Here is a 26,284-nt window from a genome sequence, read left to right as displayed (position 1 = left end):
TTTAGGACTTGTGGACTTCAACTCCCAGAATTCCTCAGCCAGGCATGCTGGCTGAGGAATTCTGGGAGTTGAAGTCCACTCCTCTTAAAAGTCTATATCATGGGTCTTCAACCTTGGCCCTTTTAGGACTTGTGGACTTCAACTCCCAGAATTCCTCAGCCAGGCATGCTGGCTGAGGAATTCTGGGAGTTGAAGTCCACAAGTCATGAAAGGGCCATAGTTCCCCCATGCTGGCTGAGGAATTCTGGGAGCTGAAGTCCCCAAGTCATAAAAGGGCCAGGTTTGAAGGCCCCTGATTTAATCCATGGGACAGCAGACAGCCCTGCAAAACATACAGTGTAAAGGTGTTGTTTGCAGTGTTTTGGCACACTGGAAGACGTAAATGCTTTTGGTCAAGACCAGCGAAAGCAGTGGAGAAGGTTTGTGGGTTTTTTGTTTTCTTTTGACCAAGCAAAAAATAAGTCATTTTTACTGAAAGATATTTCTTTTCAATGTCTCTAGGATGTTTCCTAGCCATGTTAACAGAATAACAAGAGTTGAGCGGGACCTTGGAGGTCTTCTAGTCCAGCCCCCTGCTTGAGCAGGAGAACCTATACCATTTCAGACAAATGGCTGTCCAGTCTCTTCTTAAAAACCTCTAGTGCTGGAGGGACCCACAACTTCTGGAGGAAAAGTTGTTCCGCTGGTTAATTGTTCTCACAGTCAGGAAGTTTCTCCTTAGTTCCAGGTTGCTCCTCTCCTAGACCAGTTTCCAACCATTGTTTCTTGTCCTGCCTTCAGGAGCTTTGGAGAATAGCTTGACTGCCTCTTCTTTGGGGCAGCCCCTCAAATGATTGGAAGACTGCTTTCATGTCACCTTCATTAAACTGGACTTGCCCAATTATAATAATAATAAAGTTGGAAGGGACCTTGGAGGTCTTCTAGTCCAACCCCCTGCTCAGGCAGGAAACCCTATACCATTTCAGTCTCTTCTTAAAAACCTCCAGCGCTGGAGCATTCACCGCTTCTGGAGGCAGGTGGTTCCACTGGTTAATTGTTCTCACCGTCAGGAAGTTTCTCCTTAGTTCTAGGTTGCTTCTCTCCTTGATGAGTTTCCATCCGTTGCTTCTGGTCCCGCCTTTGGGCGCTTTGGAGAATGGCTTGACTGCCTCTTCTTTGGGGCAGCCCCTGAGATACTGGAAGGCTGCTATCTTGTCCCCCCTCGTCCTTCTCTTCATTAAACTGGACATCCCCAATTCCAGCAACCGTTCTTTGTATGTTTTAGCCTCCAGTCCCCTGATCATCTTTGTTGCTCTTCTCTGCCCTCTTTCTGCAGTTACTCAGAAACCTACGGAGTTCTGCTTTCTTGTTTAACGTTCATTAAAAAATAGAGTTACAACGAGGAGGCTTGCAAGCTTCTTGCATCAGCTCACTTGGGCTCTTCTCAGTAACCCGTTTCCCCCACCCCTCCCCTTCACGATCCCTGCGAAGGCTGTTCTGCTGAAGATCCTGGCATCCCATCATTAACAGGAAACCAAAATCTGGGTCTTTTCTGTTCTAAAAAAAGGAAAGCTACATAATAATAATAATAAAAGAATCCATTCTTTCCGTGCATAAAAGAGGATTTATATGTAAAGCACAGGGGATCTTTTGTGTCTAAATTTTACAGAGGGTGATTTAATGCAAATGAGGAGGGGGCTCAAATTACTCACTTTGGAGACAATGCGCCAGTGATTTTCCCTCGAGTCCCACTAAAACAGAGGTCTTCAAACTTGGCCCGTTTATGACTTGTGGACTTCAACTCCCAGAATTCCTCAGCCAGCGTGCCTCATCATAAAGGGGCCACAGTTCCGCATGCTGGCTGAGGAATTCTGGGAGTTGAAGTCCACAAGTCATAAAAGGGCCAAGGTTCCCCACCCCTGCCTGAGAAGAAGGAGGTTGGACTAGCTTAGATGCCTTTGCAAAGGATTTGGGGGATTGTAGTTTGTCAACCGAAATTCGGGCCTCAAATATCGTCGTAAGTCGAGGACTACCTGTATTCACACCAGCTTTCTGAGTATTTTTCTCCTGGGAATCGTGGCAATGCTTTCCAGAAACCCATCAACACATGAAAACGTGGACAAATGGATACCCCTGGACCCCCTTTTCTCCTGCATCCCACTTTTCAGCCGGGCAAAAGTGAGCTGATCTCGAACTCAGAGCTACAGAGGCCAGAATATGTCAAGCCTGGACTCTTATAGAGCAGCGTGCCTGGCTGAGGAATTCTGGGAGCTGAAGTCCACAAGTCATAAAAGGGCCAAGTTTGAAGACCCCTGCACTAAAATGAAGACCAAAATCCAGATGGGGACAAAAGCTCAAGTAGTCCTTGAATTATGGCTACATCTGAGCCCCAAAATTTACGTCGAGAAGCGCGGCATTTATGAAGTGAGTTTTGCCCCATTTTATGGCCTTGCTATCCACCGTCGTTAAGCGAATCTCTGCAGTTGTTAAATCAGTCACCCGGTTGTTAAGTGGAACTGGCTCCCCCACTGACTTTGCTCGTCCGATGGTCGCAAAAGGGGTTCGCGTGACACCGCTCCCGTTCTAAGTATGAATCAGTTCCCGAGCATCCAAATTTTGATCACGTGACTATGGGGGGGGGGATGCTATATCGGTCACTAAATGTGAAAATTGGACGTTAAGCCGCTTTTTTCAGTGCTGTTGTAACGTTGAACGGTCGCTAAATGAACTGCTGTAAGCCGAGAACTATCTGTGCGGCGTCAAAGAGTTGAAATTTAATTATTATTGCCGTTTTTTTCCCCAAACATATAAACCAAGACCACACGCTGTACACCAGGCGCTGGAGATTGTCATGGTTAAAAACCAATTTTTTAAAATATATATATATAAAATAAAATAACAACCCACCTTGGGAACTGAAGGGGATGCCGATCCGGCTGCAATCTCGGACCATGTCCACGAAGCTGGCAATTTTAAATTCCTCCGCCGCCTCTTCGTCTTCATACTAATGAAAACGACAAGAAGATTGGGGGGGAGGGGGGAGGAGAACCTTTTGAAAAATAAAGAGCGTAAGGCCAATATTTGGGCGGGTTTCCCGCTGGATGATTTACGAGGGCTTTTAATTCCTTCAAAAAAAACCAAACCGCTCTTTAAGCACCGCTTCTGGTGGCTCTGAAAAGGCGGCAGTGTGGGATGTCAATTTCGGCCAAGCGAAATTAGGAATTCTAGTACAGGGTGCCCTCGACGTACCGCCACATTTGAGCCCCAAAATGAGGTGGCTCAGTGAAAGATTTGTTAAGCGAGTTTATGCCCCGTTTAGGCTTTCACTCCTCAGGCGGAACTAGAACACCCAGTCTCCTGATGAGTGGCCCAGAGTCACCCCGCTGGCTTTCACTCCTCAGGCAAGACTAGAATTCCCAGGCTCCTGATGATTAAGGTAGGTTGGGCTGAGAGGGAAGGACTGGGCAAAAGTCACCCAGCTGGCTTTCATGCCTAAGGCGGAACTAGAACTCCCAGTCTCCTGGTGACTGGCCCAAAGTCACCCTGCTGGCTTTCACTCCTCAGGCAGGACTACAACTCTCCGTCTCCTGGTGATTGGCCCAAAGTCACCCAGATGGCTTTCATACATCAGGCGGGACTAGAACTCTCCCTCTCCTGGTGAGCAGCCCAAAGTCATCCTGCTGGCTTTCATACCTCAGGCAGGGCTAGAATTCCCAGTCTCCTGGTGATTCAGGTAGGTTGGGCTGAGAGGGAGGGACTGGCCAATAGTCACCCAGCTGGCTTTCATGCCTAAGGTGGGACTAGAACTCACTGCCTCCTGTTTTCTAGGCCAACACCTTAACTACTAACCCCAAACTCCCTCTCTCTTTCTACTGGGTGGAATATGGTAAGTGAGACATTTTCTGCCCCAAGGTCGAAATACTTTTGCAAGCCCCCCCCTCCAAAGCTGGCCGGTGTTGAATTACAAAAAGGACCCCTACGTTCCCGCCACTCTCTTTCCCTGCCCCTCATTTGAAACCCGCAAATGGCTGTGAGAGGCGCAGCCTTGTGCCCCCCCTCCCTGAAATTCTCAAATTCAAGAGCGGAGCTCACGCCGGGCCCCCCCTTCCTTTAAAAACAAAAGAAAACCAATCAACAGAACAAAAGCACCAAAGCCCAAATACGGGACAGTATACTTTTGCCAAGCTCCATTTTTGGTGGGGGGTTTTTGTGTGTGTTTTAAAAAGGGGCATTTTTACAGAACTTGCTAACTGAAAAGACCCCTGGCACGGGATCGGGCTCTCTTTGTGATTTTTTTTCCCCAGAGCCAGGCTGGAGGATTTCCCCCCCCCCCCCGTAAGCCCCTCTCCAATTTAAAATCCCTGCCTATTGTACTTGGGACTCTTTCACGGGTGCCCAAGACCCCAGCGACAAATTCGTTTGACGGCGTTTCCCGCGTTTTCGCGATCCAAGGCGGCCCGCTTGTAACGACGGGCTGGTGGGACGAGGGCTGAGAAGGGAGCGAATCGAAAAAGAACAGCAGAAAGACCATTTTGGACCGCAAAAAGATTTGAAAATGTTAAATGCGCCTTGGTGGAGCAGTGGGCTAATGCCTCCTTAAGTAACACCAGCTGCCTGCAATTAGTGCAGGTTCGAGTCCCACCAGGCTCAAGGTTGACTCAGCCTTCCATCCTTCCCAGGTAGGTAAAATGAGGACCCAGATTGTTGGGGGCAATTAAGCTGACTTAGTATTAATGCCGCTAGGTATGTGTGTGAAAGCCCTAATAAGCAGGCATATACATAGAATGAAGGCTACTGCTAAGCTTGTAAGCCGCCCTGAGTCTTCGGAGAAGGGCGGGATATAAATGGAATTAAAAAAAAAAAGCCTGCCTGGCGGGAAGGCCGAGTCCCCCTGCCAACGGGTAAAAATAAAAATAAAAAGGTCTCCGAAATAAAAAGTCCCAAATGGCCAGCTCGGAGAGAATGTTTGAAAAGCCGCAACCGGGCGGCCCTGGAAATTGAAAAACTGGGGCTGGAGGGATACGACACCAGGGGAATTATAGAATCTGGGTTGATAGCCAACAGGAAAAGCGGGGTTGTTTTTTTTTTTGCTTCTCCGCAACAGTCACGTGAGAAACGGGGAGAAAAAATGGAAGGAATTGGGGAAAAAGTGCGAGCCGTTGGTGGATTTCCAATCCCGGAATTCCCCTGCCAGCTAGCTAGCCAGCTGAAATCCTGGAAGTCCAGACTTTCACACGTGCGAGCCTGTCTCGGACAAGCCTTGTTCTAACCCCGCAATCTGTGGCTTGTTCGCTCACCTCGGTTTCCGTCAGGCAGTGGAAATGCAAGTTCCTCCAAAACGCCACGTAGGGGAGAAGGTAATTGTAGTTGACGGGGTTGCAGTACAGATGGACGCTGTCTGGCTTAATCAGCAGGATCACATCTGCGGTCACGAAAAGAGGACGCGTTAGAAGGGCAGAGGCGCCAGCGTCATGTGCGAACTCAAATGGGGTGGGGGTGGGCGGCTTCTGCCGGCCCGTGGGGACCGCTCCCCTCATACCGTCCAGGACTTCTTCGGGAAATCCTGATCTTTCAAACTCAGCGTTGCCCTGGCTGTACAAGCCGAAGAGGAGATGGTTGGCGAGTTCCCAGCATCCTTCATTGTACCGACTGTCAATTCCTGCAAACGAAACGAAAGCGAAACAAAACGGGACGTTTGGAGAAGAAGAGACTGGGGGAATGTGACTGGTTGTCTGGAGTCAGGGTGGCTGAGGACTCAAGAAGAAGCCAGAGAAGAGGATATCTGTATTCATGTATATAAGTATGTATGTATGTATGTAAGTGTGTGTGTGTGTGTGTGTGTGTGTGTGTGTGTGTGTTTTAACAAAAAGCACTAGGAAGCAAGTTCTCCCTTGCATCTGCCCCCACAACTTGGGTGTCCTCCTGGATTCACGGCTTAACCTGGAAGGGTTAAGGTCTTGCGGAAGAACAGGGTAGAACAACGGCTAATGACCCTCTTTTACCGGTCTACGATAGAGAGCGTCCTCTCGTATGGTATTGTGGTTTGGTATGCTGGTCTGACAGCCGCGGACAGGAAAGTATTACAGAGGGTAGTGAGCACAGCACAAGACATTGTGGGCTGTCCCCTGACACCACTGGATGACCTCGCCAGGGCCCGCTGCCTTGGGAGAGTGAGGAAGATTCTCAGGGATGACTCACACCCTGGACGGTATCTCTTTACTCTCCTACCATCCGGTAGGAGATATAGGAATATAGCCAGCCGTACCAACAGGCTGAAAAATAGCTTTTATCTGTGGGCTGTTAGGCTTTTAAATGGGATATAATCTCTGTGAACTTATGCAGAATTGACTTGGGAGGCCGGTGTGTGGTGTAGTTGGTCCACATGGTGTGGTGGGATGGAGGGTTTGTTGTCACTGTGTGTTGGGGGGAGAGAGCACGGGGGGGGGAGGCTCAGCTAATCTCAATGTACATATGTTGTACTTTGACAATAAAGGTTTATTTATTTATTTATTTAAGACCATCTATCCGCTGTGACCAGGGGAGGCCTTTGCATAGGTTTGCCTGGTTGCGCCCCTTTTTGGACCGAGATGCCCTATGCACGGTCACCCACCCCCTTGTCACTTCTCGCCTGGATTACTGCAACGCTCTCTACATGGGGCTGCCCTTGAAGTGCACCCGGAGGCTCCAGTTGGTGCAAAATGCGGCCGCGCGGGTGCTTATGGGAGGATCTCGATACTCCCATGTTACACCACTCCTGCGCGAGCTGCATTGGCTTCCGGTTTCCCTCCGGGTGCGATTCAAGGTGCTGGTAATTACCTTTAAAGCCCTACATGGCTTAGGCCCGGGGTACTTGCGAGACCACCTGCTGCCAATGTCAACCTCCCATCGCCCGGTTCGCTCCCACAGAGTCGGCCTGCTCAGGGTGCCGTCGGCCAGGCAATGCCGGCTGGCGACCCCCGGGGGGAGAGCCTGCGGATGCCCCCCCCGACCTTCGGTCCTTCCGCCGTGACCTGAAGACCTGGTTGTTCCAACCAGCGGGCCTGGACTGACTATGGTTTTAAATTTGGCTTTTATTGGGTTAAATTGTCATTTATTTATTATATCCATTGTTTAATGGATTGCTAAGCACATTGGTTTGTGCTTAAATTGTAAGCCGCCCTGAGTCTTCGGAGAAGGGCGGGATATAAATGGGATTAAAAAAAAATAATCCTTTTTTTAAATTTTGTACTTGATGTTTTTTTTAATTTTTTATTGTTGTGAGCCGCCCTGAGTCCTTGGGGAGAAGGGCGGCATATAAATTTAATAAATCTCAATCTCTCTCTCTCCTGCTTCTTGGTTTAACCCCGTTTCAGCCAAAGCTAAACGGAAACGGCAGGAAGGAGGTTTGAAAAGCCCCCCAGCCCCCCCCAGGTGAGTTTCAGTGGGGCCGGCCAAGCTGAAACCCCAGAGCCACAATGCTGTGTGCAACTGCACAACCCTCCCAGGGCCAGGCAAAGCCTCTTAGTACGGGGACCAGGCTGAAGGGATTAAGCCTCGGGGAACATCTGGGGGGGGGGGCGGAGAGGGCAACCGCAGGCCGCCTCCTCCTCCTCCTCCGTGGGGTTACGCAGGGATAAAGGCCCCGGGGGTTGCCAAGATAGACAAGCCAGGATCAGAGCCCCGTCTGCGGAAACTAGGGCAAGCAAATTAGGCCGTGCGGGTTGCTTTCCAAGTTCAAGAGTTCAACAGACGGGTTTGGGTGTTTTGGCACACGAGGCCCGGCTCATTTTGATCCGAGTCAGAACAGCCTCAAGGGCTGTCAGCGTTTAGCAATAAATCTTCCCACGTCCATCTGGCAAACGTTCTTGGCCAGGACCTCAGCACAAGCCCTGCCTACATTTCATTCCCATCAACTGGAGACAGTTCGGTCTAGCGGTTAAGGCACCAGGCTAGAATAGGCCTTAGGCATGGAAGCCGGCTAGGTGACTTTGGGCCCATCACCAGGAGACGGTGAGTTCTAGTCCCGCCTTAGGCATGGAAGCCGGCTGGGTGACTTTGGGCCCATCACCAGGAGACGGTGAGTTCTAGTCCCGCCTTAGGCATGGAAGCCGGCTGGGTGACTTTGGGCCCATCACCAGGAGACGGTGAGTTCTAGTCCCGCCTTAGGCAAGGAAGCCGGCTGGGTGACTTTGGGCCCATCACCAGGAGACGGTGAGTTCTAGTCCCGCCTTAGGCATGGAAGCCGGCTGGGTGACTTTGGGCCCATCACCAGGAGACGGTGAGTTCTAGTCCCGCCTTAGGCATGGAAGCCGGCTGGGTGACTTTGGGCCCATCACCAGGAGACGGTGAGTTCTAGTCCCGCCTTAGGCATGGAAGCCAGCTGGGTGACTTTGGGCCCATCACCAGGAGACGGTGAGTTCTAGTCCCGCCTTAGGCATGGAAGCCGGCTGGGTGACTTTGGGCCCATCACCAGGAGACGGTGAGTTCTAGTCCTGTCTTAGGCATGGAAGCCAGCTGGGTGACTTTGGGCCCATCACCAGGAGACGGTGAGTTCTAGTTCCTCCTTAGCCAGGAAAACCAGCTGGGTGACTTTGGGCCAATCACCAGGAGGCTGTGAGTTCTAGTCCTGCCTTAGACATGAAAGCCAGCTGGGTGGCTTTGGACCAATCACCAGGAGTCTGTCAATTCTAGTCCTGCCTTAGGAATGAAAGCTGGCTGGGTGACTTTGGGCCAATCACCAGGAGACAGTGAGTTCTAATCCTGCCTTAGGCATCAAAGCCAGCTGGGGATCACGTGATCAATTCCTGAGCCAGAGTTCCCCCATGCTGGCTCAGGAATTCTGGGAGTTGAAGTCCATGAGTCATAAAAGAGCCAAGGTGGCCTACCCCTGGCGTAGTGCAATCTTTCTCAACCATGCTGGCTGGGGAATTCTGGGAGTTGAAGTCCACCTGTCTTCCAGTCGCCCAGGTTTAGAAACGGGCACAGAGATTTCTAGCAGCTATATCCTCTTACCGATATCTTAATAACCGGCTCTTCTGATTAAAATATAACAAAAAACAAAAACCAGGCGTTTTCTTCCCAAGCTGCAACTCATTTAACCTTTGCCTTTCTTGTTTTTTAATTTGACCTTTCCTCAGCAAGCGTTTCTGATTCAAGGAGACATAAAACCGCTGCTACCTGTCACCCCCAAGGCGGTGAATAAAAGCCAAACAAAAACCAAAGCGAAGCAAGCCTTCCTTTCACAGGGCGAAATCCAAATCCAAATCTGTCTTCTACCAGGTTGCCGATTTCGCCCACAGGATTTGCTCTGAGCCTTCAGGAAGAATGGCGAAATTGTTTAAACTAAGGATTTTCCAAGCAGCCTCCAGATTTAAAGTGAGAGCTCCCGGGGATGGCGAAGGAGACAAAACAGGTAGTCCTCGACTTACGACAGTTCACTTAGTGACCGACGTTACAGCAGCACTGGAAAAGAAGTGACTTAGGACCGTTTTTCACACTTAGGACCGTTGCAGCATCCCCATGGCCAAGTGATCAAAATTCGGACGCTTGGCAACTGACTCGTACTTATGACGGTCGTAGTGTTCCTAGGGTCACATGATCTGCTTTTGCGACCGCCTGACAAGGAAACTCAATGGGGGAAGCCAGATTCGCTTAACAGCCACATTACCATGTTAATAATTATGGCGATTTCCTTAACAAATGTGGTGAGAAAATTTGTAAAGTGGGGCAAAAATTGAAAGAAAAGAGGGAGAGAGAGAGAGAGAGAGAGAGAAAATGAAAGAGGGGAAGAATGAATGAAGTAAGAAAGAGAAAAGAAAGAGAAAGAGAAAAGAAAATGAAAGAGAAAGATTGAAGAAAGAAAAAGAGAGAAAGAAAAACAGAAAGAAAGAAAGAAAGAAAGAAAGAAAGATGAAAGAAAAATGAAAGAAGGGAAGAATGAATGAAGAGAGAAAAGAGAGAAAAGAAGAGAAAATGAAAGAATGAATGAAGAAAAAAAAGAAAAGAAAAAATAGAAAGAAAAATAGAAAGAGAAATTGAGAAAGAATGAAGAAACAGAAAAAGAAAGAGAAAAAAGAGAAAAGAGAAAAAGAAAAAAGAAAGAAAAGAGAAAAGAAAGAAAAAACAGAGAAAGAAATAGAAAGAAAAAAAGAAGAAAGAAAGAAAGAAAGAAAGAAAGAAAGAGTAAAAGAGCTGCAAATGTCTCACTTAGCGACATAAATTTGGGGCTCAACTGTGCCAGTAAGTCGAGGACTACCTGCATTCTTCCAATGCTAAAAAATAAATGAAAAAAAAAATCCCCCTTTTCCCCCCCCCCACCGGTGCAAAAAAGAAAGAGAGACCGAAAGAGCAGCCCCCTCGGCAACGGAGAGAAGACGACTTGGAATCTGGCGAAGGCAAAATGGCTTCAGCTGCCGAGGACCGTGGGAAGCGGGGGGGGGGTGCAGATCGCGGGAAGGGGCAAGCCGCTGGGGGGGAGGGCTGGAGGTCGAAATCCAGGCTGCCACACCAAGGGGAGTAGTGGGACACAGGCGAGAGTGCCGGGTGTTTGTTTGTGCGAAGGGAAAAGCCGCTTTTTGCAACAGTCGGAGAGGTGGAAGGACTTAAATTGGGGATGAAAAAATCAGGCGGGAGCTTTAACTTTTTCTTCCTTCCCTTTCTCGTTCTTCCCTTTTCCTTTCCCCTTCCCTTCCTCTTATATCTTCCTTCCCTTCCCTTCCTCCCTCCCTTCGTTCCTTTAGAGCCCACTTTTTATTTTTTTTTACCTTAAATAATTTAAGGTGGCAAACACACACAATACTCCTTCTTACTCTTATTTTCCCCACAACAACAACCCTGTGAGGTGGGTTGGGCTGAGAGACAGGGACTGGCCCAAATTCTCCCAGCCAGCTTTCGTGCCTAAGGCAGGACTAGAACTTAAAGGTCTCCTGGTGATTGGCCCAAAGTCACCCAATTGGCTTTCATGCCTAAGGCGGGACTAAAACTCTTCATCTCCTGGTGATTGGCCCAAAGTCACCCAGCCGGTTTTCCTGCCTATGGCAGGACTAGAACTCACCATCCCCTGGTAATTGGCTCTAAGTTACCCAGCCAGCTTTCATGGCTAAGGCGGGACTAGAACTCTCCATCTCCTGGGGATTGGCTCAAAGTTACCCAATTGGCTTTCATGCCTAAGGCGGGACTAGAACTCTTCATCTCCTGGTGATTGGCTCAAAGTCACCCAATTGGCTTTCATGTCTAAGGAGGCACTAGAGCTCACCGTCTCCTGGTGATTGGCCCAAAGTCACCCAATTGGCTTTCAGGCTTAAGGCGGGACTAGAACTCTCCGCCTCCTGGGGATTGGCCCAAAGTCACCCAATTAGCTTTCAGGCTTAAGGCAGGACTAGAACTCTCCATCTCCTGGGGATTGGCCCAAAGTCACCTAGCCGGTTTTCCTGCCTATGGTAGGACTAGAACTCACCGTCTCCTGGTAATTGGCTCTAAGTTACCCAGCCAGCTTTCATGGCTAAGGCGGGACTAGAATTCACCGTCTCCTGGTGATTGGCCCAAAAGTCACCCAATTGGTTTTCATGCCTAAGGCAGGACTAGAGCTCACCGTCTCCTGGTGACTGGCCCAAAGTCACCCAATTGGCTTTCAGGCTTAAGGCGGGACTAGAACTCTCCGCCTCCTGGGGATTGGCCCAAAGTCAGCCGGGTGGGACTAGAACTCAAGAGTCTCCCAGATTCTAGCTTGACCAAGTCAACTGGCTTTTGCCTCCTCTTAGCGAAAATCCCACCGTGAGCCAAGGAAGACGAACAGGTGCCGGGTCTTGTGCCTCTAACCAAATTTCAGAGTCCTTTCCAAGCGTCAGGCCAAGGCAGGCCCTGTTTTATCCCGCACTGCCTGCTTGTTCAGGGAAAAAAAGCTGGAGAGGGTTAGGGCGAATTCTCCCAGCGCCCAGCAGAAGAGAATGAGGGCCATTTTTAAAAAATTCATGGATCCTCTTCTTGGCAAGAGAGGAAAATCTACAAAAAGCAGCCACTTTCTGCATCCAAAGAAGCTTACTACGGATCAAATGCTTCTCACGCAGGGCACGGAGTCCCAGTTTCCACCCCCCCCCCTCTCTCTCTCTCTCTCTCTCTCTCACACACACACACACACACACCCAGCTCAATGCACGTTAAGGAGGAAAAGAGTTTACCCAAAATGCAGAGGATGCCATCTGGCTGGGATTTGCTGCTCTCCGTCAGAATGTTTTGAATTTGTCGAAGTCGGCTGCAGCTGGGAAGAGAAAAACGGGGAAGGAGAGTTAAGAGGCCGCGCTGGGGAAGGAGACCCGGGTTTCCAGCCCCGCTAAAGCAAAAGGCCTTCTGCAGAGTTTGCAAAACGCGATCCAACCCATTCATCTGAAATGGTATAGATAGGGTTTCCGGCCTGAGCAGGGGGTTGGACTAGATGACCTCCAAGGCCACTTCCAGCTCTGTTATTCTATTCTATTCTATTCTATTCTGTTCTGTTCTGTTCTGTTCTGTTCTGTTCTATTCTATTCTATTCTATTCTATTCTATTCTATTCTATTCTATTCTATTCTATTCTATTCTATTCTATTCTATTCTGTTCCATTCCATTCCTGTTCTATTCTATTCTGTTCCTATTCTACTCTATTCTATTCATTCCTGTTTTATTCTATTCTATTCATTATTTTATCTATATTCTATTCTTTCTAATTCTAATTCTATTCTATTCTCATTATTTTATCTAATTCTATTCATTCTCATTCTATTCTATTCTATTTTATTCTATTCCATTCCATTCCATTCCATTCCATTCCATTCCTATTCTATTCTATTCTATTCTATTCTATTCTATTCTATTCTATTCTCATTATTTTATCTATTTTATTCTATTCTTTCTAATTCTAATTCTATTCTATTGTCATTATTTTATCTATTTTATTCTATTCTATTCTATTCTTCTATTCTATTCTATTCTATTCTATTCTATTCTATTCTATTCTATTCTATTCTATTCTATTATTTCATTCCATTCCATATTTTCTATTCTATTCTATTCTATTCTATTCTATTCTATTCTATTCTATTCTATTCTATTCTATTCTCATTATTTTATCTATTTTATTCTATTCTTTCTAATTCTAATTCTATTCTATTGTCATTATTTTATCTATTTTATTCTATTCTATTCTTTCTCATTCTCATTCTATTCTGTTATCTATTCTATTCTATTCTCCAATATTTATCCTATCCTATCCTATCCTATCCTATCCTATCCCATTCTATTCCTATTCCTATTCCTATTCCTATTCCTACTCCTGTCTCCATGGCCATTATGTTTTTCAGTGCGGTTGTAACTTCAAACCGTCACTAAATGAATTGTTGTTAACCGAGAACTACCTTCACTCTTTCTGTGCAGTCATAACTTTCTAATTTGCCTTCTCCTGCCCCTGGGATTCATCTCAAAAATACCATTTTAACACTGCTCAAGGCCCTTCATGGTAGGCATTGAAGACTTCCACAGACCCCGATAGTCCTCGACTTACGACAGTTTGTTTATTGACCGTTCAAGGTGACAACGGCACTGGAAAAAGAAAACGTTTTTTTCACACGACCGCCACGGCTTCCCCGCGGTCAGGCGATCAAAATCCAGACCCTTGGCAACGGGCTCCTATTTATGACGGTTCGCGGTGTCCCCAGTTCACGTGATCCCCTTTTGCGACCTTCCGACAACTCAAGTCCATGGGGAAGCCAGATTCACTTAACTAGCTTTAACAGCCGCAGCGATTCACTTAACAACCGTGGCAAGCAAAGTCGTCAAATGGGGCGAAAGCTGTCTTTAAAAAACAAAACAAAAAACTCTCGCTTAGCCACAGAAACGGTCGGGCTGAATTGCGGCGTTAAGCCAGGACTTCCTGTGTTTGCTGCGGAGCGTTGAAGCCCGTTATTTCTGCTCTGACCCAGGGCCGAGGCTTTTTATAGCTTGGGTGCCAAATTCCGGCCCACGGACAGACGCAGGGGAAAGTGTCTCGGGGTCATTTTCTCCCGCGCCGGCAGAGCGACGACATTCCCAGATTTTGCCACCTTCCAAATCAGCGCAAACCTATCCTACCCTTTTAGCCAGCCAGAAATTATTACATTTCCTCTCCCTCCGCCATCAAATTAAACAAAGAATTGGGGGTTGGGGTGTTTTATAACCGCGTAGAGCAGAGGCCCCCAACCGTTTGGGCGCCACCGGGGACCGGTTCCTCGGAGAGAGGTTTCTCCCGCAGACGGAGACCGCGTGGTTTTGTGTGCTGCCTGCATCCCGCGCGGATGGGGTTTTGCTTGTTTGTGCGGGCCGGTTGCTGACGTGCCGTGGCCCGGTACCGGTCCACGGACGGGGTGGGGTGGGGTTGGGGACCCCTGGCGTAGAGGACAGGGGTAGAAAACAGCCAAAGTGACTCTGCCGATGTGGAGGGAAAGGACTGGAGAGGCTTCCGCGTTCTTAGAGGTCAGTTTAAGTCGGTTGCAGAAGCCGCGGCTGGTTTCGTGTTTTTTTTTGACATTTGAAAGAAGGGCAGCCAAGGTTGGCGCCCAACGGCTGTTTTCTCCTCCTCCCGCCCGATTCCGTTCCTGATCATTCCTTCCTTTCTCTTTCTTTTTTCTCTCTTTTCTTTCCTTTCTTTTCTTTTTTCCCTTCCTTTCTCTTCCCTCTTTCTTCTTCTCTTTTCTTTCTTTCCTTTCTCTTTTCCTTCCTACCTTCCTCTCTCTTCCCTCCTTTTTCTTTTTCTTTCTTTCATCTTTCTTTTCTTTTCCTTCCTTTCTCTTCCCTCTTCCTTTCTCTTTTTTCTTTCTCTTCCCTTTCTCTTTCTTTCTTTCTTTCTTTCTTTCTTTCTTTCTTTCTTTCCTTTTCCTCCCTTCCTTTCTCTTCCCTCTTTCTTTTCTTTCTTCTTTATTTCCTTTCTCCTTTTGCTTCCTACCTTCCTTTCACTTCCCTTTTTCTTTCTTTTTTCTTTCTCTTTTTTCTTTCTCTTTCCTTTCTTTTCCTTCTTCCTTTCTCTTCCCTCTTTCTTTTTTCTTTCTTCTTTCTTTCCTTTCTCTTCTTTTCCTTCCTACCTTCCTTTCTCCTCCCTCCTTTTTCTTTCTTTTTTCTCTTTCTTTTTTCTCTTTCATTTCTTTCTTTTCTTTTCCTTCTTCCTTTCTCTTCCCTTTCTCTTTCTTCTCTTTCTTTCCTCTCTTCTTTTCCTTCCTACCTTCCTTTCTCTTCCCTTTTTCTTTTTTCTCTCTTTCTCTTTTTTCTCTTCTTTCTTTCTCTTTCTTCCTTCCTCTCTTCCCTTTTTCTTTCTTTCTTTCCTTTTCCTTTTCCTTCCTTCCTTCCTCGTTCTCTCCACTCTGTTAATTTCCTTCTACACTAGGAAGAGGAGCCTTGCCTGCCCCCAGCCATCCTCCCAAAGCCCCCCCTCCCCCGCAGACAATCGGCTTTTCTAAAGGGTGGAATTTCACAAATTCTTGGAGCTGGGGGAGAAAGCTGAAGCCTCCGTTGCCAGGATGCTCGGAAGGGTTCCCGATTCCTAAACCAAGCAGCGGTTTCTCAATGCAGATAATCCTCGACCTACAACCCCAATCGGGGCTATTTTCCACTGTACTGAGCAGGGCCTTTGTGAAGGGGGCTGCACCCTGTTTTACGACCTCAGCTTCGCTTAATAGCACAGGTCATTTTGGACTTACGACACAAGTGGAGCCCAAGATTTCTGTTGCTAAGCAAAGCAGTTAAGCGAGTTTGGGGCCCCAGTTTACGACCATTCTAGCCACAGTTGTTAAGCAAATCACCGCAGCTGTTAAGCGAATCGCGCGGTCGTTAAGCAAACCTAGCTCCCCCGCCCCCACATTGATTTTGTTGGAAACCGGTCAGGGAAACGGCGATCCCGACCCTGGGACGTTGCAACCGTCACAAACACCCAAGCGCCCGAATTTTCTTGCCGTGATTTGATTGTAGGGACGCTGCAACGGTTGTTAAGCATGAGGACGGATTATAACTTTGAACCACTGCTAAACCAACGGTTGTAAAACCGAGGACAACCTGTAATGCAAATAAGCTGTTCTATGCCGTGTGGCGGGAGATGTGCACACGTACACGCACGCACACACACACACAAAACACCCTCCCCCAAGGAATTGTGAGCTTGTTTATCCTTTGTGCATTCTGGAAACCAAAGAATCCTTACATTACCGTATTTCCTCGAAAATAAGACCCAGCAGAAAAATAAGCCCTAGCGTGATTTTTTTCGGACGCTCCTAATATAAGCCCCACCCCACAAATAAGCCCCAGTTAAGATCGTCAGCAGGACGGACCACATTTAGTACCGTATTTCCCCGAATATGAGACCCACCGGGTTTTAATTTAATTTTAATTTAATTTAATTTAATTTTAATTTAATTTTAATTTAATTTTAACTTAATTTTAATTTAATTTTAACTTAATTTTAATTTAATTTTAATTTAATTTAATTTAATTTTAATTTAATTTTAATTTAATTTTAATTTTAAATTTCTTTTTAATTCCATTTATATCCCACCCTTCTCCGAAGACTCAGGGCGGCTTACAAGCTTAGCAGTATTTTAATTTGTTTAATTTTAATTTGTTTAATTGTGGGCTAGTCTTAATTTAATTCTATTTTAAAGTGTACTTATTTGTATTGTTTTAACCCGCCCTGTAAACCGCCCTGAGTCCTTCGGGAATAGCGTGGTATATAAAATCAATTAACTAATTAAATAAATAAATAAAATAAGCCCTAGCACAGGGGTGGGGAACCTCGGCTCTTTTATGACTCCTGGACTTCAACTCCCAGAATTCCTGAGTCAGCACGATTTTTCAGGATGCTCGTAGTATAAGCCCCACCCGCAAAATAAGCCCCGGTTAAGACGGACAGCTGGATGCATTTAGTACCGTATTTCCCCGAATATTTATTTATTTATTTTTATTTTAATCCCATTTATATCCCGCCCTTCTCCGAAGACTCAGGGCGGCTTCTTTGGGAGCAAAAATTAATATCAAACCCGCTTTTATTTTCGGTGAACCACGGTACTGGCTGGGTTTAGTTTCACACGTTCCTCAGCTTTACGCGCCATTCCTTTCTTCTCTTTTGATGACTGGGATGCATTAAGCCGCTGAGGATGTATTAAGTTACCCGTCACCTTGGCAAGCAATAATTGCTGTACATGCAACTTGGCATTTAGGAGGAGAGATAGGTTGCAGATTTCTCTGTAAATCAAGGGGTGTCCAGCCGTGGCCATTTTTTTGGATTGGTGGACTTCAACTCCCAGAATCCCCCAGCCAGCCTGCTTCTCCAAAGTAACCCGCCATGCCAGCCTGCTTCTCCAAAGTAACCCGCCATTAAGCCTCAAAGCGCCAATCTTCTCTCAAGCTTGTTATTTCGTGCTGCGGTTTTTCCTTAGGCCACCCACCACGACGAAAAATCAGCTGCAGGCAGTCCTCAACTTACAGCAATTCGTTTAGTGACCGTCCAAAAGTTACAACGGCACTGGAAAAAGGGACTTAACGACCAGTTTTCACACTTAGGACCGTGCGCAGCATCCCCGCGGTCACGCCATCCAAATTCAGCCGCTTTGGCAACTGACTCGTACTTACGACGGTGGCAACGCCTCGGGGCCAGGTGATCCCCTTTTGCGGAGTCGATGGGGAAAACCAGACTGGCTTAATCACCGCGTGACTAATTTAACAACCGCGGTGATTCACTTAACAAAGGTGGCAAGAAAAGTCGTCAAATGGGGCAAAACTCACTTAACAAATTTCTCACTTAGCCACATAAATTCTGGCCTCCGTCGTAAGTTGAGGACTACCTGACCACGAACGATCCCAGAATTTATGTGGCTAAGTGAGAAATTTCTTAACAAGGTCCCAAATTTTAATTACGTGACTTTAGGGATGTTGTAACTACGAAGATCAGTAAGATCAGATTTTTTTTTTAATTTCGAACTATTTGGTTGCTAAACAAATAGATGAAAGACAAGGATTAATGAATCCTTTATCTCGGCCATGTCAAACTGCACCCACCCCATTGCCGGCAATGGGGAAAAGGCCACTTGATATGGTGAGTTTGACATGCCTGAAAAATATTGGGATTTTCCATGTATTCGTTTAGATTCCTGAAACTGCTCCCATCTCTCCTGCAGACCAGCCCCGTTTCTCAACTCTGCCATCTTTTTAAGATTTATGGACATCAATTCCCAGAATTCCCCAGCCAGCAAAGAAAGAGCTTTTCTTTACAAGGGCTCAAGAGAAGGAGCTCTTTTGCCAAATTTTTTGGCAGGATTTTATTGCTTGGCCTGATGGGGGATGGGTTGGGTTTTTATTGTCATTTTAATATATGTATTTACTGTTATTTATTTATTTATTTATTTATTTATTTATTTATTTATGTATTTATTTATGGGATTTATATCCCGCCCTATCTCCCGAAGGACTCAGGGCGGCTAACAACAAAACATATAATAAGTAGCTTGGGCATATGTTTAATTCTTTTTAACTTTTGTATTTTTTGTATTTTTATATGGCTGCCCTGTTCACCGCCCTGAGTCCTCCGGGAGAAGGGCGGTATATAAATAAAATTATTATTATTATTATTATTATTATTATTATTATTATTATTATTATTATTATTATTATTATTTTTATTTATTTATTTTATTGAGCATGGCTTGTCCTCAACTTACGACCACAACTGGGCCCAAAGTTTCTGCTGCTAAGCAAGACAACAGTGGCCTTGGCTCCGTTTTACGAGCTTTCTTGTCCCAGTTGTGAATTACTGCAGTTGTTACGTTAGTAACGCAGTTGTTAAGTGAATCCAGCATCCCCATTGACTTTGCTCGTCAGAAGGTCACAAAAGGGGATCACACGGCGACCGTCGTAAATATGAGTCAGCTGCCAAGCGTCTGAATTTTGAACGCGTGACCCTGGGGATGCTGCAATGGTCGTGTGGAAAACCATCATAAGTCACTATTTTCACTGCTGTGGCAACTTTGAACGGTTACTAAATGAACCGTTGTAAGTCGAGGACTACCTGTATTTTATCTGCCACCTCCTCCCCGCAAACCTCCGTACGTTCTTGTCACCATCACCCTGCGGAAGAGTTGGACAAGGCAAGCAACTGGCTTCGAGCCATCTACAGCGTTGCTCCCAGTTCACCAATCTATTTAAAAGACGCATCCGCACAACATGCCTAACCCGAAAGCAGATCTAGCTTTGCTTCCTGGTTTTGCAGCTTACACCAACACAAGGGCGCTGACAACAAGGTGAGCTGGAAATCTCTACACCCCCACACACCCAACCAGCCCAGCTTTGCAAATGCACCAGCTCCGGCTGAAATGTGGTTGTGGGAACATAGCCACACTTTCAACTCCCATCTGTCAAATGGCCCGGCTGAATACAACTCCGGGCGCTAAGCCGGGCAGCCTGGTTGACTAGCTATCCAGGCGTGGATTTAGATTTCTCTTTTTCTTGGCAGATGTTTCCGAGAACCCCACTCATCATGCCTGCAGAGGTGGGGTTTCCTGGTGGTGCCCTATCCACCCCTGACCCCAGGTCGCCCAGGTCTGCTAACGGTTCTCCCTTCTTGGGGACCAACTGGGCAACCCCGGGGATGCCTCCCTGCAGGGTGAAGCAGGCAGAGGGGCGGCTTGCCCCTGCCTTCTTTGGGATGACTATCCCACCCCACCGACCTGGATCTCCTGGTGGTTTCCCATCCCATCCCAACCAGGCCCACTCTGCTCTAGCCATCCTGCAGGATTTGCCCGCAAAAGTGTGCCCCCCCATTCCCCCCAACATAACAACCCCCCTGCACACGTGGCCCCCTCGCTTGCCCCGCCCCCAGGCCCCGCCCCCTGCCCCACCCGCGGCCGCCTTGGGGCGGCTCCCCAGCCAGGGATTGTTTCAACCCGGCACGAACGGGGAGGGGCCGCCCCGGAAGCGCCTGACTCGGGTCAGGCGCGTCGTGCGAAGGCGGCGGCCGACCCGGGTTGGCTCACCTGGCGGCGGGCCGGGCGCCCCCTCGGGCCTTGGAGCGCCCCCTGGCGGCCGGGGGCGGCAGCAGCGCCAGCGGGCTCCGCGCGGGGAGCAGCGCCATTGTCCGTCCGCCGGGCCTGCCGAGCGCTCTGACGGGAGGGAGGGAGGGAGGGGCGGGCCGTACCAAGGGGCCAGCAGCTGGAGGGAGGGACGCGGGAGGGAGGAGCCAACCACGCCGCCCCCTCAGGGCGGGTCCTCCCGTCTCCCTCCTCCCTCGCACGACGGACACCCCCGCCCGCCGCCCGGATGGTACGGCCCGTACAGCTGCTGTTTTGCAGGGGGGAAAAGAAAGAATGGGAGAGGGAGAAGGCCGTTGCCTCGGCAACCGCGGAGCAGCCCGCCCCGCCCCTAGCGACCGCCCTGCCGGACGCGGGGAGAGCAAGCGCGCCTTAGCAACGCCTCTCTTTCCCCAACCGGCGCCCTCCGGCTCTTGGGGACTCCCAGGCCCATCCTCCCCTGCCCGGCCTTGCCAGACTACAATTTCCATGATTCCCGGCCAGTAGGAATTTTCAGACATCGAAGATGTTGAAAGGCCGGAACAGCCACTGAGGACGGCGAGGAAGAAGAGGCCGAGGACCCGGGTGCGAAGTCTGTAGAAAGGGACCGAGATTGACAGCTGCCTCTCGGGAATGATATAACTCAGCATTTTGCAAGCTTGGCAACCTTAAAGGTGGCTGGCCTTCAATTCCCAGAATTCCCCAGCCAGCATGGCTGTTTGGGGGATTCTGGGAGTTGAAGGCCAGCCATCTTCCGGTTGCTGAGATGGAGAAACATTGTTTTAACCATAATTTGGTTTTAATCTCTCCTGCCTTTTATCTTTCTCGTTAATTGACCTTTTAAATATTGGACTGTTTTAATTCTAATTTATATGTCATATAGGCAAGATGGGCTGCTATATAAACCATTTCCCCCCCTCTTTCTCCCTTTTCAGTTACAATCTTTCCCATTTCTGCCTGAGACACCAAAGGACATTTAATGCTCTTTTTTAAGAGGTGTTTCAAGGAACGCCTGGATATTCTCACACACATGCAAATACACCCTCAATCTTAATCTGACTGGGTGAACCACATTCTAGCAAAGATTGCTCTCAGTCCGTTTCCCCCCCTTGAAACAAAGAAACAAACCTTGTAATTTTCCGGGGCTGAATCCCGATAAACCATTTAAGGCTTGAAAAATGATCGCCCAGGATCTATTTCCAAGGCTGACCCAGAGGCCAGCTGGCAATTTCTTGCCAGGGAGAGAGAGTGTGGGCAGAAAACCACCTACTGTTTTCTGCCTGATAGAAATTCTTTGATAAAATCGGAAATAGCCACATAAATCACATTTTCTCCTGCAGCGGAAAACCCTGGAAAATCACCTGGCTAAGCTCTGTCCCAGGAAAGGAAGCCTCAAACATCCATATTCAGATGACATCTTGAGGCATAAACTATAAAGCACTTTTTTGAGGCTCGAATATCATGCAGATCCCGGCCAGATGCTTCAGAGAGTTTTGCAAACTCAGAAAATTTGGTTTATTATACACTTTGCATAAGGCTGCTTTCTCCCAAAGCAAAAGATGGGGTGGACTTATTGTAGGAACAGAACCATTGGCTGCCAAGACTAGAAAATGTAATTGCTGGAAACTGCAATTATAGAATACACAATTTTTTAAAAAATCTTTTTCTTTGGGATTCATCCAGGACTTGGAATTAGTAGGTGCAATATGATTGAATGGTGAAATTTGCAACACTTGTGCAAATTATGTAACTTCCACTTGTATGATGATGTCATAATGGATGCATGATATCATCAGGGCATCATCAAGCATTCCCAAAGAGCGACATCCACGAATTATGACTTAGCACCATAATTCAGCCCAACAAAGTGTGGATTGTCCCACCAACTTTGGTTCAGCAATATGTGAATCCAGTCCCCATTTTGAAATGGAAAAAAATATTTCCATTGCACGTGCTTCACGCTGAGATCTCCACTGAGGTACAAGGCCGTGCAGAAACTCGTGAATTAGGAAGGAAGGAAGGAAGGAAGGAAGGAAGGAAGGAAGGGGGGAAGGAGAAAGAAAGACAAAGGAGGGAAGGAAGGGAATAAGGGAGGGAGGGAGGAGAAAGAGAAGGAGGGAAGGAATGCAAGAAGGGAGAGAGGGAGGAAGGAAGGAAGGAAGGGAAGGAAGGCAAGGAGGGAGGGAGGGAGGAAGAAGGGGAAAAAGGAAAAAAAAGATGAAGGTGTGAAGAAAGGTAAGGGAGGGAGGAAGAAAGATTAAGGGGAGGGAGGGAGGAAGGGAGGAACTAGAAAAAAGGGAGGATGGAAGACGTAAGGAAGGAGAGACAAAGAAAGATGGAGAAACATAGGAAAGAGAAAGGGATGGAGGGAGGAGAAGGAAGGAAGGAGAGAGAAGGAGCCAAGGAAAGCAAGAAGAGAGGGAGGAAGATAGGGAAGAAAGAAAAAGATGAAGTTGGGAAGAAAGGTAAGGGAGGGAGGAAGGAAGGAAGGGGAAAAAGAGAATGGAGGGAGGGAGGAAGGAAGGAGAAAGAGAAAAGGAGGAAGGAAGGAGAAAGAGAAAAGGAGGCTGGAAGACATAAGGAAGGAGAGACAAAGAGAAAAATGGAGAAACGGGAAAAACGATGGAGGGAGGGGAAGGAAGGAAGGAAGGAACGGAGGGAGGGAGGAAAGGAAGGAAGGAAGGAAGGAAGGAAGGAGAAAGAGAGAGAGAAAGGGTCTCCTCCATTGACTTGCTTTCTAATCTGGAGCTGACCCCATCTTTGTGGAATTTTTTGGAAACATTTCAAAATGTTCTGGTTTGGGTTAGGGCAAAGGTAGGCAGCCTTGGCTCTTTTATGACTCGTGGACTTGAACTCCCAGAATTCCTGAGCCAGCATGGCTCAGCTTGGAAACCTCTCCCTTTCTCCTCAGCATGGCTGGCTCAGGAATTCTGGGATTTGAAGTCCACGAGTCATAAAAGAGCCAAGGTTGCCTACTCCTGGTTTAGGGTCTTCCGGTTAGGATGCAATTGTGCTCTCTTTCCATTTTCTTTTCCCGGTCCTGCTGTCCTTGTGCTTCCGGTCTGCTTATCACAGTTGCCGTTCTCATCACGTTGATTAATGTCAAGCTGGCCTTGGACCTTTCAACCATTGTTTACTTAGCCTCTTCGGTCCCTGCAACTGTGAGAGCCAAGGCGGAAGCTGAATGATTAAACCAGCCGTAAATCTCCTTCCCCTTCTCAGCAGCTCCAAGAAAGTCTCCAGGCCTTCAACGGATGCAGGATGTCGGTAATCCACAAAGGGGTCCAAAAAGGTCAAGATGGCGATCACTGCCGCAGGGCTGTTGACGCTCTCCCCACTTTTACGTGGGTTGCACATGCTGCTGGAGGTTTGATTGCAGAGTTGGAGGGGTGGCGCCATCTTGTCTCTTTCGACCATGCCCCACGGATACCCCCCAAAATGAGGTTTGGTCAGCCCACCAAGGCCGGAAGTTGGAGATGAAGATGGCCGCAAAAGTAGAAGCTGAGTTTGGAAGGCGATTTGCTAGCAAATATTTCTTTTCTGCACCTTCAGAGTACAGGTCTGCAAACACAAAGAGTTAATTAAATAAGGTCTCCCAGATGAACTGCATGTTCACAAGACTAACTATACCAGGGGTAGGCAACCTTGGCTCTTTTATGACTCGTGGACTTCAACTCCCAGAATTCCTGAGCCAGCTGGCTCAGGAATTCTGGGAGTTGAAGTCCACGAGTCATAAAAGAGCCAAGGTTGCCTACCCCTGAACTATACCGACAGGCACACACACATGCCCCTCAGGGGTCACACCTAGGAAAGCAGTGTCTCGGTACCCCATTTTTCTGAAGCTGCCCCTAAAGGCAAACTCCTTGCTTATAGGAATAAATATTTCTTTCCTCACAGCTGCCTGGATCTCATTTTCATTTATTTTTACGCAGCCCCGGCTCAGGTTGGAACCTCAAGTTATTCTTCTGTCAGAGTCCAGTATAAGCATTATTGCTTCATTGGAGTTCTTTTAAGCTGAAGATTTTGCCTCACTTCTTCAGGCTGTATCATATAGAATAGAATAGAATAGAATAGAATAGAATAGAATAGAATAGAATAGAATAGAAAATGGAATAGAATAAATATTGGAGGATAGAATAGAATAGAAATAAGAATAGAATGAAATAGAAATAAGAATGGAATAGAATAGAATAGAATAGAAAATGGAATAGAATAAGTATTGGAGAATAGAATAGAATAGAATAGAATAGAATAGAAATAAGAATAGAATGAAATAGAAATAAGAATGGAATGGAATAGAATAGAATAGAATAGAATAGAATAGAATAGAATAGAATAGAATAGAATAGAATAGAATAGAATAGAAAATGGAATAGAATTAATATTGGAGAATAGAATAGAATAGAATAGAAATAAGAATAGAATGAAATAGAAATAAGAATAGAATAGAATAGAATAAATAGAATAGAATAGAATAGAAATAATAGAATAGAATAGAATAGAATAGAATAGAATAGAATAGAATAGAATAAATATTGGAGGATAGAATAGAATAGAAATAAGAATAGAATGAAATAGAATAGAATAGAATATAGAATAGAATAGAATAGAATAGAATAGAATAGAATAGAATAGAATAGAAAATGGAATAGAATAAATATTGGAGGATAGAATAGAATAGAAATAAGAATAGAATGAAATAGAAATAAGAATGGAATAGAATAGAATAGAATAGAATAGAATAGAATAGAATAGAATAGAAAATGGAATAGAATAAGTATTGGAGAATAGAATAGAATAGAATAGAAATAAGAATAGAATGAAATAGAAATAAGAATGGAATGGAATAGAATAGAATAGAATAGAATAGAATAGAATAGAATAGAATAGAATAGGAATAGAATAGAAATGGAATAGAATTAATATTGGAGAATAGAATAGAATAGAAATAAGAATAGAATGAAATAGAAATAAGAATAGAATAGAATAGAATAAATAGAATAGAATAGAATAGAAATAATAGAATAGAATAGAATAGAGTAGAGTAGAATAGAATAGAATAGAATAGAATAGAATAGAAAATGGAATAGAATAAATATTGGAGGATAGAATAGAATAGAAATAAGAATAGAATGAAATAGAAATAAGAAGAATAGAATAGAATAGAATAGAATAGAATAGAATAGAATAGAATAGAATAGAAAATGGAATAGAATAAGTATTGGAGAATAGAATAGAATAGAAATAAGAATAGAATGAAATAGAAATAAGAATGGAATGGAATGGAATGGAATGGAATAGAATAGAATAGAATAGAATAGAATAGAATAGAATAGAATAGAATAGAATAGAATAGAATAGAATATGGAATAGAATTAATATTGGAGAATAGAATAGAATAGAAATAAGAATAGAATGAAATAGAAATAAGAATAGAATAGAATAAATAGAATAGAATAGAATAGAATAGAATAGAATAGAATAGAATAGAATAGAATAGAATAGAATAGAAAATGGAATAGAATAAATATTGGAGGATAGAATAGAATAGAAATAAGAATAGAATGAAATAGAAATAAGAAGAATAGAATAGAATAGAATAGAATAGAATAGAATAGAATAGAATAGAATAGAATAGAAAATGGAATAGAATAAGTATTGGAGAATAGAATAGAATAGAAATAAGAATAGAATGAAATAGAAATAAGAATGGAATGGAATGGAATGGAATGGAATAGAATAGAATAGAATAGAATAGAATAGAATAGAATAGAATAGAATAGAATAGAATAGAATAGAATAGAATAGAATATGGAATAGAATTAATATTGGAGAATAGAATAGAATAGAAATAAGAATAGAATGAAATAGAAATAAGAATAGAATAGAATAAATAGAATAGAATAGAATAGAATAGAATAGAATAGAATAGAATAGAATAGAATAGAATAGAATAGAATAGAATAGAATAGAATAGAATAGAATAGAAATAAGGAAGGGAACGGAATGGAACAAAACATAACAGAATAGATAATATGGAATGGAGTGGAGTGGAGTAGAGAATGAATAGAATAGAATAGAATAGAATAGAATAGAATAGAATAGAATAGAATAGAATAGAATAGAATAGAATAGAATAGAAAATGGAATAGAATAAGTATTGGAGAATAGAATAGAATAGAAATAAGAATAGAATGAAATAGAAATAAGAATGGAATGGAATGGAATAGAATAGAATAGAATAGAATAGAATAGAATAGAATAGAATAGAATAGAAT

General features: G+C 45.5%; 1 protein-coding gene across 1 annotated transcript in view; it reads right to left on the bottom strand.

Annotated features, from left to right (window-relative positions):
- Nucleotides 1-20,116, bottom strand: part of LOC310643045 (dynein axonemal assembly factor 9-like) — a gene marked incomplete at its 3' end in the record, with an annotated part of 35,374 nt that extends 15,258 nt beyond the window's left edge. The window contains exons 1-5 of the mRNA XM_083367077.1: nt 19,974-20,116; nt 12,135-12,214; nt 5,519-5,638; nt 5,277-5,401; nt 2,887-2,983 (exon numbers count right to left, since the gene is read on the bottom strand). Coding sequence (XP_083223203.1) covers nt 2,887-2,983; nt 5,277-5,401; nt 5,519-5,638; nt 12,135-12,214; nt 19,974-20,071 — 520 coding nt within the window. The 5' untranslated portion in view covers nt 20,072-20,116. The remainder of the gene's footprint in view (nt 1-2,886; nt 2,984-5,276; nt 5,402-5,518; nt 5,639-12,134; nt 12,215-19,973) is intronic.
- Nucleotides 20,117-26,284: the final 6,168 nt, after the last annotated feature.

Source organism: Vipera ursinii (assembly GCF_947247035.1).
Source record: "Vipera ursinii genome assembly, chromosome: 7".
Taxonomy (NCBI): Eukaryota; Metazoa; Chordata; class Lepidosauria; order Squamata; family Viperidae; genus Vipera; species Vipera ursinii.
Note: the sequence above shows the minus strand (reverse complement) of the source record. Positions and strands in the feature narration are given on the sequence as shown.